The 14,932-nt window shown below is 40.3% G+C and overlaps 1 protein-coding gene across 1 annotated transcript in view; it reads left to right on the plus strand.

Annotated features, from left to right (window-relative positions):
• The window catches only part of LOC142581758 (Ig-like and fibronectin type-III domain-containing protein 2), a 98,039-nt gene extending 85,200 nt beyond the window's left edge, over positions 1 to 12,839 (plus strand). Inside the window, exons 21-26 of the mRNA XM_075691231.1 lie at positions 813 to 941; positions 1,476 to 1,622; positions 3,227 to 3,378; positions 5,943 to 6,072; positions 7,913 to 8,097; positions 10,338 to 12,839. Coding sequence (XP_075547346.1) covers positions 813 to 941; positions 1,476 to 1,622; positions 3,227 to 3,378; positions 5,943 to 6,072; positions 7,913 to 8,097; positions 10,338 to 10,466 — 872 coding nt within the window. The 3' untranslated portion in view covers positions 10,467 to 12,839. The remainder of the gene's footprint in view (positions 1 to 812; positions 942 to 1,475; positions 1,623 to 3,226; positions 3,379 to 5,942; positions 6,073 to 7,912; positions 8,098 to 10,337) is intronic.
• The last annotated feature ends 2,093 nt before the right edge of the window (positions 12,840 to 14,932 follow it).

The following is a 14,932-nucleotide window of genomic DNA, read 5'->3' on the forward strand; positions in this document are numbered from 1 at the left end:
GACTTGTTTATCTCCCAGAGGACAACGGAGAAATAAACCACGAATGTTGTATGATGCATGAAAACTCATGGAAAAGCAGGGGTTTAGTAGGCCATTCTACAACACTTGCATTTAAAGCAGGAAAGTGAAAGTTTAAAGTTCTCTCGTTTAAAGTTCTCTCTAATGTCATGGAATTTCAACCGTCTCTCATGCTGTTATTTTGGGAGTTTGGGGAAAAAAATGACATAGTTTGCCCCCCTTGCCCCCCCCCCCCCAGTAGGTACGCCTATGGTATGCGTTGAGCACATGTCATTTCTCGTCGAAAACGCCCATTTTTGGCCCGCCCTGGGAAGATTTTCAAGAATATGTGTGTGTTAGGGGGGGGGGGGGGGGGAATTGGGCCGAAAATTTCCTGCTCGGTGCACGCGGGCACGAAACCGAAACCATAATCGCCTTCGCAAAGTTTTATGCTTTGCCGCATAACGCGGAACGCGGATGTATTCCGGCGAAGCTAACTAAATAAACTGTGTGCGTGTTAGGATCGGGTAAATACGGCAAATGAATCAGTGATGTAATTTGGGCTTTTTCTTGTATCTTGTTTAATTCGACCCGCCGAATTATTCGATCTATTTTGTCGGTCCCGGCCGGGTCGAATTAACGGAAGTCGACTTCATAAGAAAAAAATTACATATTTTGGAAACCCTTTTTTTTTAATAGTCAGTCAGAATTCCATTATGGCCCATACCACTTAACAAGTGGCACTGGGCATGGGCAGCTACCTCATTCTGGTAACTGAACACTTGTTTCTCTTTCTTTAATATTTTTTCTCATAGATTGCTGTGCATCTTTGGGCGTGTCAGCACCATGTATGACAGCATGTGCTTTTGACATTGACATCAATTTCGCCGTCAACAGGCCACAGTGCATTCGAGAACTTGATAAGCTGATGCACTGTGCTGCTGGTAAGTTGATGATGTTCCAGACTTGATACCCAGAATAAAAGCATCCACTTTTATGAAACTAATAAAAGTCTTAGAAGCATAAGTGTCAATAATCACAACAATTATTAACTGTGATTGGCGGGTGTGAACAAAAAGAAAGGATACACATTTTCATAATGTATTCTATTAATTTGAAATTAATTTTTTCAACACTAAACAACCCTACTTTATACTGCGGATTGTTTTTAAGAAATGTGTATTCTTCAGCCTAAGCATTTTCTATTCTAAACACTTTCATCTACTTTAAGGGCCTGAGATTTAGGGGAATATGTTTGTTTAATTTTGTGTTATACTATCGACTCTTGGGGCATTTGGGTATTGTGTTAATAATAGATAGTTGACTGTAATATGCACACGTTATAGTAACTATATGCAGTTGATATAGGGATTGCATGATTTGGTATCATGATTTTACTGTCTTGCACATGAGACTTGTTTCTCCCAGTCATTGGTACACATATATTCAGTACCTTCCCCTCTTTCTCTTGAATACAGATGGTAGTGATCACAGACAGTGCTGCAGGAGCAAGGGCGTCCCTTCAAGCTGCCTGCGCTGGTGTGTTGGCAGGCCAGTATTTCAGACTACACAGTGTGCCCTTGCTGCTGCCAAAGAGATTGTGTCCTGCTTTGAAGAAGGCAAAGGTAGGCCAAGTGATATTATGTGACTAAATGCAAGCACACAAACTCAACTTCATGTAGGGAATTACCAACCCTTACACAACAGAAATGCACTGAATGCAACAACATAGTTTCATTCTTTGCAGATATTTTTAGATGTTCAGCTTGCATGCGATGGCATTAGTTGCACTAAAATGTCAGGAAGTCCTTCACATTGTAACAGAAGCACTTAAACATTACAATTAGGTGCAAGAAACAATGGAGCAATAATGATAATACTAGATTGTTGACCTTGGAAGCTGAATAGTTTAATAGATTATATTGACTCTGGATTAAATTATTATTGTTTAATTTAATGGCCTCACCCGAGAAGCCGCCTCAGGCAAGCTTGCAGATTGTCCTATGCAGTAATGTACAGAAATTTGAAATACCTTGAATGTATTTGGATTTTCAGAGCACCAAAATTTTGTGTGAGTCGGTTAATTTGCTATCACAATGCTCCAGTATTTCCAATTTTACTTCATTTGAACTTCTTTCTTTGTTCTATGATTTCAAAGAGCTGACCAAACAATTTGTGTGAGCCATTCATGATGAAAGATGTCTGTCAATGAGGAGATTCCATGTATTAAAATGTGTGGTAACAGTACTAGAGAATCAAGCTGTTCATTGTACCTTAACAGTCTTCTGTTTCATAAAGTGGCGACTGTTGCTAATTTATAGCAACAGATCTTGAGTAGCTAAGTAAATATATGTAAAATTCGTTTGGCAATGAATTTAAGATGTGTTTATTCCAGTGTACTTTTGGCTAGCAAATATGTCCTTCAATTAGGGCAATAGTGAGAATAAAGTTCTGAGGCAGTTGAAACAGTTCTGTGCATTGGTGTGGTATAGTGCTGCTTCTGAAAAGGCCTGGAAGGTATTTTGTATACTGTCAATGCAGGAAAACTCTTTTGGCAGCATTGATACACATGTAGTTACTACTGTATTAGTAGCTCTACACCGCCTCTCATATTCCAGTTCAATTGTTTATTTCTGATGAAACTTCTATGCCTCCTAACATTACTTAATGTATCCAGAAGTGTAATATTTATTATATTCCAGAACTGTCTGTGTCTAGGCTGTTACTGTGAAGTTCGGAGCAAGTTCTCTATCACTTTTGATCAGATGTAGATGCACAGGTCAGGGATGGGAGCTCACTGCCACAATCCATGCATGAAAGAATCTGGCAGCAAAGCACAGCCTCACTGGAAAAGGAGAATGGTATCGAGTGCAAAATACCAGTACTAGCAACTTGTATCTTCTCATTTGCTAATCATGCTAAAGTTAAGAAGCAGTGCTTCAGTGATTACCGTTCAGTAGAGCTTGGTTGCTAATGCTCTGATACCGAAGAAGCTGCTGCATTACACAGGAAAGCACTAGCACTTATTTCAGTAAGTGTGCATGCTCCAGCAATTTTACAACCACTGTGGCTGCCATTAGCAACAAGCTTCAGATGACATTGTATCTGCAGTCAGTGACAGTTAACAACTTGAAATGCAAAAAAGCCAGCTTGCCAGGCGTTATTTCTCGTGCACTTGAGCTTCTGTACATGGCTGTTAGCTTCATGGATCATTATATCTCTCTTGTAGCAATGCTCCCGGGGCCACCTCAGAATGTCAGGGCCACCCAAGTGGCTCCTGGAGCAGTGGACATCTTCTGGGATCCTCCGCTGAAAAATCCTGATGTGGTTCAGTGGTACCGTGTGCTCTGGAGGAGCGTTGGCTCACAGAGCATCAACAGGGTAAGTGCTGGGCCAAGGCGCAAAGCTTTTCTTGCAGTAAAAAAGGAGTGGAGAAACTTCAAGCTGTTCAACCTGGCAACGTTTTCGGTCTTGCCAAGTTGTCCTTTAGTTGTGTCAGATTAAGTTTAACATTTATTCACTACAAGTGCTCATGAACAAACTGGTACAGGTAACGGGCAGAAAGAGGTCCTGAAGCGAAACATAGTAATGAGACCTCTGAAAATAAAATATGAAAAATACGCGCTCTTCTAAAGAGCAAAACTGTTCCTAGGTATAATCACAAAACAAAATTTTTGCTAGTGCATGTCATGTCAAACTCTGAAAGGAACTATATCGCAAAAAAAAAAAGAAATCTATATTAAGTGGGCAAGCAAAGGAAAGCTTTTGCCTGGATGCAATGTTTCAACTGGGGAACTTGTCTTCCTCTTGTCAAAACGTTGGCTTTTTACTTAACGTGGTGGCTTAACATGGTGACTTTTAGTAACGTGGTAAAAAAGTAAGAAAAAAGTAAGTAAAAGAAAAATGAACAGTGAGCGCAAAATCTTTTTATTTTTTAACACGCGCCACCAAATATTCAGGACCCTGTATGTGCGCCTAATGTCTACATCAGCGGAAGAATTTTGCGTTTTTAATTATATTGTAATTATTATTTCCCAGTTTTGAAGCCTGAAGTTTATATTTTCCCAGTTTTTTTTTCAAGTTTTTTTTTTTCTTCTCAAGTATAGCTTTTTTGAAGTCTCAAATGTTGGGATCAGCACTGTGTCCCTTCTACTCATTTAATTATCATCATTCTTTTCTTTCCCTGAATGCAGGCGAGTCTGAGAGTGCACAAAAATTGATATAGTGTCTTAGGATACTGAAACATTTTCAAATCCTGCAGAAATCGCCAACAAGAATTCACATTTGTAAACCTGCATGCAACTTTAGAATTACATAACTCTGGCTAAAGTATAGATACAAACATACAAGTGCTAACTTGCAGTATTTGAACATCCAGGAATATACCTGCTTATTTTTAGCTATCCTGTTGCAGTACATTTTTTGCAAGTAACATGGCAAATTTTTAACACAAGAAAAGTTGTAACTACCTTTTTTATTGATTTTAGAAAAAAACTTAATTGCATATTTGTAAGCAGCAGACAAGATTAGATCTTCCCTGAAAGTTTCATGTTTCAAGAGCATTGCATGAATACAAAACCAATAAATCATGAGGCTGGTGTTCTGTTTAAGCAGCAGTTCTGTTTAAGGAGCGACTCTTGAAAGTGAAAACTTAAAAGTGACTTTCTGGATGTGTTATTTTGTCAAGTGCCTTTGCCTTATGAAAGGTTTGATAAAGTTTTCATTAATCGATTTCAGTAAATTTGGTGTTGTTATGCTCAGCAACACCTAGGCAACATGCTAGAGGCTAAAGGTTTTTCACGTGTTAAATAGACAAAAGAGGTAGTGGCAGTAAAACTTTAAATGCAATTTTCTCAACTTTCTTTTTTTTTGTCAAGTGCTTTTGCCTTACAGAAGTTTTGATAATGTTTGTATCAACCGGTTCCAGCGAACTAGGTATAATTTTTTTTAGTAATATCACAGCTACATCCTAAAGCTTTCCGTTTTTCTTAAATATGATAGATGATTAATTAGATCAAATGTAGGCTAATTACTGCCACATTGTTTTTTCTTCCCAACTTTGGTATTTACTTGTGATAATCACAATTACTTTATTGGTATTTGCTTAGCTTTAGGATGTGCAGTGGGCCTTTGGAAATGTCTGCATATTTTTAAAAACACTTTATTTTAATGAAAAATTACTGCAAAGGCCCGTAAAAAAATGACCTAATTAGGACTATTGTATTCTGTCATATCTTTCTTCCAAGGGAGATACTTGAAATCTAAATACATATTTGAAATCGGCATTCTACAATATATCTGCATGCAAAATTTAAGCAACATATGTTGAAAAATAAAAAAGAAGTTTTCATGACCCTCATTCCCCCGTTACAGTCGTAACCACAACCACATGCGGTTGTCAGGAGTCATATGTTTGCTGCTCAGCAAATGTAAAAAGAAACCTACCCACAGGAAAACTTATAGTACAATTGTACATTCGTGGGGTATCTGTGACAGCAAACTAGTAGTAAATCACCTGGTCCCAAGTCAAACTAGTGTGTGCCCAACTGCCAGCCAAACTGTTCCACTGAAATGTCAGCTTTGTCCACCTTGTCCCACAGCAAGTTAACTCGTCCTAGCTAGAGATCAACTAGAGGTCTGCTACAGGTCCAGTTGACTGCCATATTGAACCAGATGACCCTAAACTGGTCCAGCTGAACTGGTCCCAGCAAAACATTTTTTTCTTGGTTATTCATTTGTCTGGACTATACATCCATAGTTTTTACTATAAAATACGGTCACAACAGCCGTAACAGTCAGTAGATATAAATGTCCTTAGTCTTGTATGGAAAAATTTGAGACATCAGCTATAGGCAGCATTCGTGCATGCACTGTAATAGATTGTTTCAGGGCAAAGTTGTCAGCAGGTGTGAGAAAGTGCAGTAACCTTAGCTCTGTCATTTTAGAACGAGACACTGAAGCCACCGTTCCAGTTCCGAGACATGGAAAAGGGTCTCATCTATGAATTCCTGGTCAAGGCAGGCAACCACTATGGCATGAGTGCCAGCACTCTTCCAGTTGTCATTCATCCACCGGGTAAGTTGGTCACTTGTCACACATGTGAAAAGCACTGGTATGCTTGTAGTTCTGGAGGGCTAATTATTTCATTTTAACGTGATAGCGTTAAGGGCCCCGTGTTGCAGAATATCCGGCATCGGCGCCACGCATCCAGCGTCGATCGTCTTGTGGGCGAAAAATCATTCCGAACCACGCATACCGAACCACGCAGGCCCTCTGTGTAGTGCGAAGACGTTACTGAACTAATTTAATTTCTGAAAGTAAAATGCTTCAGAAAAATCATAAATTACAACTTACACACAACCTACGGACATGATAGCGGCGGACTGTAATTTGATTATACGAGAAAACATAATTCTGTTATGCAGAAACTCAAACATAAGCCCCTTTTCCAGCATTTCTACCATTCAAAGAGTGGCGTGCTGAGCTCACTTCCTCACAACGACACCATCCAGATGGCGCTCGGCTCTGCGCATTCGCGGCCCACGCAAGAGGCCGCATTTCTACTACAAAGCTTGCCTTCGTGCATAGCATTCACTGCCAGCGTCTCCCAGTAAACATTACGCTTACATAAGCCGGCAAGCATGAGAAGCAGTCAGGGATCTTTGAATGCTATTGTGTTCCACTCTCAAGGTGAAGTTTAAGCATCCTCCAAATTTTTTAATCTGCTGAAAGCTGCAGAACACTCTGGCCAGTTATGCTTGAAGTTGCTGTTGTTGCCAAGTGGATGCACATGATGTGGCCTAATTGATGACATTGATGCTCAAGACTTTTGAACATATGGTATGAAGCACAGAAACATAGAGCATACGTAAAGCTGTCCATAAATAAATATAATAGCATTTTAAAACATAAATTTTTACATGATTGCATATTTACTTGTCTTCACTCATGTACTGTTTAAACCAAAACCCTATGTTTACAGTAGTTCCCCAATACAAATTTACTGTAGATGCTGAAAAAGTCTGCATTATAACACCAATTTTTTCTTTCTTGTCACTCAATGTGCAAATGTGCGTGCATCTATAACTACTTCACATGCGCACAGATGCTCCCTTCCCTTCATTTCACTTTCTTTTTTTGTTGCTTACCATAAGCATTCAGAACACCAAAGTGGCAATAGTGGATAAATGATGTCTTGAGAAGAGACTGTCTTTCGTCAGATGTCAAAAGGTAGCAAAGCAGCACATTTTACAGAAATAGTCATGCCAGACAGTGTCATATAGAAATGCACATGTACAAGTGTTACACAACACGGAAACTTATCTCTTTGAACATCCCTACAAAAGAGGCGCAAGAAGGAAAGGTAATGTTGATCAGACCATCCTTGCACCTTCTTGCACACCTTGCGTACTTTGTTAATTCTATTCATATGATGCTGCTTTGCAACTGCTTTTTTTTTATGGGCTAGGTCTTTATTTTTTCATCAAAAGACATGACAATGTGTCAACTGGATATTGATTAGAGCACCATAGGGAGAAATGTAATTTTAATTTATGTTTCAGTGCTGTGTACTAGAATACCTGACTCCATTGGCGGAAATTTCTAGTGCAGTCAAACCTTGTTACAATGAACTCGCATCCAACACAAAAAATGCCTGTGGCCCTTGCGCCATTAAAACACATGCATCATCATCATAGAAAAAATACTTTTGTTATATCCGATGTTCGTTGTAAGCTTACACACTGATATCGGTAAAAGAATTTGAGCATTTTATATTTACTTTGTTAATATTTGTGTTCATTGTATCGAGGTTAGGCTGTACAAGTAGGGAGGTATACTTTCTTGAAAATTCAGCAGTAGTATAAAGGCATTTACAGTAAATAATACAGAAAGCTTGTTCCCACATTGTCTGCAGCTCTACCTGGACAGGGTTTAAGCCTGGGTGGAAAGATAGCTATTATACTGGTGATGACAGCACTGGTGCTGGTGATTGCTGCTGTGCTGGGCATTTTCTACTGGAAACGCTGGAAGGCCAAGACAAGGCCTCCTGGTGTCTCGTTCGAGAATCCCACCTACCTCAAGGATGGCGTTGTACTCCAGGTGGGCATGGCGGTTATGTTTCACCACGCATGTGCATGTTTCATGTGGCAGAGCAGTCTAGCCCAGTAAGAGGAATTCATGGTCGTGTGATTACGTGCTGACTCTGTCTTTAGTTGAGTGCAATGTAGCATTATTGAGGACTGTGGCAAACAGCCTCTGCCTTATATAAAACGAAACTGATTGGGAGACAGGCTCTCCAAGAGGTACCGGCTAAAGCAATATGAGATAATGGAGCTTTCTTAAAATTGTGCATGCAAACCGCAGTCCAACACTTGGAATTGCTCATTAGGCAGTGGTGGAGCAGTACGTCAGTGGCTATATAGCACTCTGGTGGTAACCTTGATGTTGCAAGTCAGAGTATTCTTAATCATAGATGTACAACTGCTTTTTGACAGTGAGTGGAACACCAGGTATCACCATGACAGATTGTATTTACATGCAATTTGAGACCTGAATACAGAGCAACAATGTCATTATGCAAAACAGTATGGTACAAGCTTAGGCACTTGCATTATCAAGGTCATACACACACGCAAAGAATGGCTTTTTCTTTTTTTATTGGAAACAGGTAAAGGAAGTAGCCTGTAACAGATGGGCTAACTCCATCTTTGCAGCCAGGTTTGGTTAACAGCTACTGGCAGTTACAAGAATTTGAAAGAAAATGTAGTTGCCTTAAGTAATGATGGGCTTCCACTTTGCAATTTACAGGTGTGCTCTAAACAACTAGCACTCAAAATGTTTATTAATAAAATATTGATTTAAACAGCCATGGAAATTAAACCTTCAGATTGAGCATGTTTGTCAATGAAATGGCACTGCTAAGTCATTATCTGACTTGCCTGCTGCAGGTTCTTGCACTGTCCCTCATAAAAATGGTGTACCAACTTTCCCAAGCTTCAAATATAGCACTGTCAAGAAAGTTAAAGAAAGTGCCCAATAATCATTAAGACAGTATGTGCCCGAGCACATACATAGTTAAAATGAAAAGAAGTACTTGGGCTCTTTCACTTTTCTTATTCAAGGTTTTTCGAAACCTACTTCATGGCTGAAAAGGACATTCACAAAAAGCCAGTGAAGTACGTGCCCATAAGCAGTAGCAATTTGTTTCTAGATGCACTAAAGGAATGTTTGTTTGAAACTATAAATTATGTGTACTAACTTGACAAGCCCGCCTTTATTTGCTATCTGCACTGCATCCAACAGATTTAAAGGAGGCACTTAGGCGGAGAAAATGCCAGTAGTCATTTGCAAGCCCAGGTCTGTCTGCACATACTAACAGTCCTCCTTCTCCTTTTTTCTGTTTTGACTGTACCACTGCCAAATTCATTTTTAAAAATTTATTCAAAGGTTCCATGCAACATCTTTCATGAAAGTTGTGAAATATGCCTGGTATTAAAGGTCACTTTCTCACAGATCCTTTTCCAATAAAAGATTTTTGAATGTGCTTTGTGTGAACAGAGTTAGTTATTGGCAATCAAATGCTGCCTGTGCCACATCCTCACAGCCTTTTCCTGTGCTCGAAGATATGCTAATTTGCCCACGCGGAGCAGTGCCCCCCATCCTGTGCCCATCATCATGCAGAGATTTGTATTGGCATCGCATCAAGATTGTGGTGCAATCCTATGCACATGCAGCCCTATCTCGTAGGCCATAGTATTGGTGCAATGGTATCATTCTCTGGCTTCATGTGATACCACTGCCCTCTTAGCAGTGAGATTTCCATTGCTGCTTGTGCCAGAAACACTGCCCAGTCATGACATCTACAGAAATCCAGCCAATGGCTAGCATGTGTATAAATGTGTAAGGATATACATGAAAAGTGGCATGGATTTCATAAATTTGAAGGAAATAGCGGGCATTCTTTTTAATGAAATATGAGGCTTAGATGTTCATGACAGCATTGTCTAGCAATTAAGCATGTTTATTTATGTTTAAAAAGTGTCACAGAACCCCTTCCTAAGCTCTGTAGCACCAGCACCATTACCAGCAAGGACAACCATAGGGTATCAAGTTGTGTCAGCTCCATGTTTTCACGATTCCTTCCTACTAAAGTGCAGCAATGATAAGTCGTACTTATGGCCTTGCAGTTTTGAAATAGGGCTCCAGTTGTGACCTAAACTGTGGTGGTGACTTTCTTGTGTGTGTAATCACTCTCAGTGTTGCAAGGTGTTGGATGCATGTTATGCATGTGCGGTTCACATAAGCCTAGCTGCTTACACGCTTCTATTTGCTCTTTTCAGAACACATCAGGAGAGGGCACAGCCAAACCTGGTGAAACGACTGTTGAAAATGGTGGCCACCGAAATGGCCGGCCACGGGCTGTTGAGAACTGCTATGAGGACATCCGTGCAGTCAGGCTTTCCTCGTGATCACTTAGGACTGATTGCACATCCTATATTCAGGCCTCCTTCTCTCTCTGTGAGGGAGCTCTTCATATTGCCCTGCTGCTACGTTGGCTGGATAGAGCGTCATGAGAGCTTCAAGGCCTGTCTGTGTCTTATAGTGGAACAAGAACAGCAGGATATTGCCTAGTGACCATGAAACCGTGGTGTTCTCAAAGAATCTGCCATGTTGTGTATGCCTCGCCAAATGTAACGAGGCCAATGTTCTTGCGTGACAGTGAGAGAAAAGAAGGCTGCTGCGATGACACTTTTTCATTGTCTTGGCAAATATCTTCCAAACATGTTTAATGTCTTGATGAACAACCTTGCACGAAACCTCAGTTTTGGTTCTTTGTGGGCACATGATGGCAAGGCGATGCACAGCCTTGCATCAAGATTGTTGCCCCTGGAGGTTGTTCTTTAGATTTTGTCAAATGAGATGCCTTGTGCTTTCTGGATAGGAACATGTTGTGCATCCCATCGGCACACAGTAAGCATTTTGTGCCTTGCATCTTGCAGAGCTATGTGCTATTTAGGGCATATGTCATCCCCTTGCCACATGTGCCTTGTTACACCAGAATGTGCGTGCTACATGCCTCATTTTCACAAGTAGAACCCTCTGTCTGCATATAATGCTGTGGAAGCAGAGTACACGTCAGCATAGAGAATATAAACTGGCTTTGTTCAAAAACTATAGTATTTACTGTGAAGTGCCTGGGAGTCCTAACAGAAGCAGCACACATTGTCTCCTCATGCACTGTGGCAATTTACTGAATTTGTCACACTTATTTCCTTCATCCTGGCACTTTCCATTACTTCACATACTCCCACTTCCTAAAGGAGGTTGTTTGCAGGTTTATCACAGATGTTGAGGAAATATGCAGTTGTGACTTTGAAGCAATGCCATTTGTGTGGCAGTTCAGTTCAAAGTGACATAAGCACAAAAGCTGCAGAACTTTTGCTATGAAGTACCAATGCAGTTAGTGCTGGCGAGTTGACCAGTGTTATGCTTAGCCTGTGTTTGTATGCAAGCTTTGAAAAGGAAGGCAGCAAGGAGTCAGAGTACTTAAGAAAATTTAATCTAAGCAAGTGCAGTTGCTTCTTGTGCTGGCACCAGCAGAAGGCAGCTGTCACCACACATTGCTTTGTATATAAATAATATGTGATAACAAAGAAAGCGTTTATGACATGTATGTTACGGCATTCCATTTCCTTGTTGCTGTGCTTTTTTATAGTGTATTTTGTGGCTTCTTTCGTGTGCAACATTTGTTATGGCCTGGTGTAGTTTAAAAAAAATTGAAAAGCCTAACAAGGCAATTTCATCAACCATGACCGTGATATCATGCAGAGTGATTTTAGTTGTGTATTTTAGCTTTTACATATGTTCAGCTATTTCACACTTTTTATGGCATTAGACAGGATTTCCTAGAGAAGAATACAGCAGTCATTGTGATATGCAATGGTATCTTTGTAGGGTCTGTGTTATTACCATTGCAGTAAACATTCCAGTGTAGCTTGCAATTGATTTCTGTTGCAGATGTTGAAGCAAAATGAATTGTGTCACCACACCAAGCATGGGCTAAGGTTACCACCAAAAGCAAAAGGCAGCCATTTCATTTGGAAGCATATTTTAACATCAACAAGCATATTGATTTGAGAATCTGCTTCAAAATGGCTTTTTTTTGTGTGTGTGTGTGGAATCTTGGTGTACATGTTGGATGTTAGAATCTGCTTCCATCCTGCACTACTGCAGTGCCTATTGCACACACAGTAGGATTGCAACATCAGCCACAATTGTTCAAACTGGCAATAGATTATGGGAGCAGTACCAGGAACTCTTCATGTCTAGCTGGCCCGTGTTTAAAAAAAGAAAGAGCGTGGAAGGAGGCAACTGTCCAACCTTCAGTAACGCATGTGACACTGATATTTTTATTTCACTGCAATGGTGGGTGTGCAGCCTCACAAAAAAGTTTTCAGCATTCTCTTTTTTACCAGCAGATTTGTATGGTTGCGTAGTCTCACACTCGTACAGCAGTAGCAACACGTGACAGCACGTGCAATGTTCACAACAAAGTGACCTGTTCCAGTCAAGCTCAGAGATGTTATTTTTCAGAGAAGTATAGATGCTATTTTCTCTCTTGCACTGAAAAGGTGTGTACAAAATGAAGCAGGATTGCTTGCCATGCTGTTCAGTTTATTGTGCAAGTGGAGGGAATTTGTACATAAACACAAACAATGCCCATGAACAAAGAAAACAGCGATTGTACTGATGCTGTGCATATACATAATTTTATATTGAAATGCAGAGCTGTAAATAATGCAATGTTTTTTTTTTAAATAAAGAGACTTGTGTTTCTTTGATATGCACTTTTTTTTCTGGTACTGTGTCCCAGAGCCATTTCTAATACGGCATGGAATTTCGTTGACCGAATTGTTTGAATTCACTGCCCACTTTTGGACTGAAAGAGTTCTCACTAAAGCAGCAGAATGTCTTGCTATTCATTATATATGAACCACAGCTCCCCGGCTGTTACTGGTGCAGCGCTAAGGTGCAGCTGCAACGTACGACTGTTCTCAAGATGTAAGAACTGAATAGCTGAATTGCCCCTTGTGTGTTATTGTACAGAGAAGTGCATAGGGAACACTTTAATTTTGAACTGCTTGCTTGTTACACAAGAGAATGTAACTTTCTGCAGTTCTTGTGTTCTGCAAGATGCATGCATGCGTGTGTGACTGTGGTACATACAGCTGCACAGACAGACGGAACAGCTGTATGCTGTTTTGTCTGCACGTGAAGCTGTACGGATGTACATCTGTCTGCTGTCAAAACAAATATAATGTGCAATATCTTGCAAACATTAATCAGAAATATGCTTTACAAAGGTGCAATTTCAGCCAGCTGATATTCCATTCTTGTACCTGGCCTTGTACAAAGGAAACAGTTACAGGCTCATCTCTGCAAGAATCAACCAGAACACTATGAATGCACACACACAATGCAAATATGAAAATGTGCACTAAATGCCAGACTGGCCAAAGCCCTTCATTAATTACTGCAACATTATTTCATCTAATATGAGCTGAAGTCAGCACAGACTTCAAAGACAGCAAAGCAACAAAGAAATTAACACTGTTACTATGGTGTCATTGTATGCTCTAGCTTTCTGAAGGTACCTATGACTTTCAAAATATTCCCCTGGTTTTGCCATGCAAAAATTTAGCAGAGGCTGATGGCAATATATAAGGCATGACAAAAGTTGGGAAAAGCAAGCTTTTGTTAACATCGCGTAAACATGTGCTGATGTCAGTACTTTAAAATGCAATATGCATTATCACATCAGCACAGTGAATGATTAACATGCTCAGAGGCACCCTGCTCACAAGACCCTTGTGTAAAAGTGCAGGATCTACCTGCAAGTAGAAACAAAATTTCAACTCCAAATTCACTGCTGCTTGTAAATGCACCTTGGTTAGTGCTTCCTCAGGGTTCAGTCTCCTATGAACTATCCATAGCACAACATATTCATAACATAACATATCCACTTACATGCATACAAATGACAAAATCGATACTGTAGGAATAAGCATGCCTTTAAGCATTATCAACTACTAAGCAAGCTGCAAGTAACACAACAATATGCATCACTGTAGCCTATGACAAATATAGCAAGGAGACTTTGCAAAATATAATTTTCTTTCTCACACCTATCTTAGCTGCTGTGCGACACTTGACGAGCACTTATGACGCATCAGTGCTACATGTTGCTATGATGTGATCACATCTGAAAATGCCATTTGTGGCTTTGTCCTCAAACCCGTTTTAAAAGGCCCATGAAACCATTTTTGTACGTAGTAGCTAAGACTACTGCCTAGAACTCATGGAATGCTTTCTTGCAAGAAAGCATGCCATATTAGAAGAGCTACAAGTAGTTCACATGCTTTCTCTGAAGCTGAGGCGTCTGTCATCAAAAAGAGGGGAATGTTGGGTTTTGGATGTGCAAGGAAGGCTGCTTCGAACAATTGAGCCTTGATTGCTTTGAAAGGCTGAAGCACCCGGAGACCATGACAAGGGAGACAAGTTTTTCTTGCTTGCCTTACAGGGTACCTGAAATGATTTTCCTTGTACCCAAGACAACCACCTATACATAGAGGGTATCTCTCATGGAACGCTATCTTAGAACTTATATCGGTGCACTATATTAAGCGGGCTATAAGTGGTTATACTTTACCCTCTTCTCAAGCTGCGGTGTTCCCCTTCAACTTTTATTTTGTACGGCCATGGCTATGTCCCTCCTCTTCTTGGGCACAATGTCATGTGGCAATGCAAGTGTTGTCCACTTCCAGCTGATCTGAACCAAGTGCAATCCTGCACATCTTTCCAATGCAGTTTTTCCGATTACTGTGCTGATGGTCTACATGTAGTCTACATGCAGATGCTGCAGTTTACTCCTTGC

This window comes from Dermacentor variabilis, chromosome 1, assembly GCF_050947875.1.
Source record: "Dermacentor variabilis isolate Ectoservices chromosome 1, ASM5094787v1, whole genome shotgun sequence".
NCBI lineage: Eukaryota > Metazoa > Arthropoda > Arachnida > Ixodida > Ixodidae > Dermacentor > Dermacentor variabilis.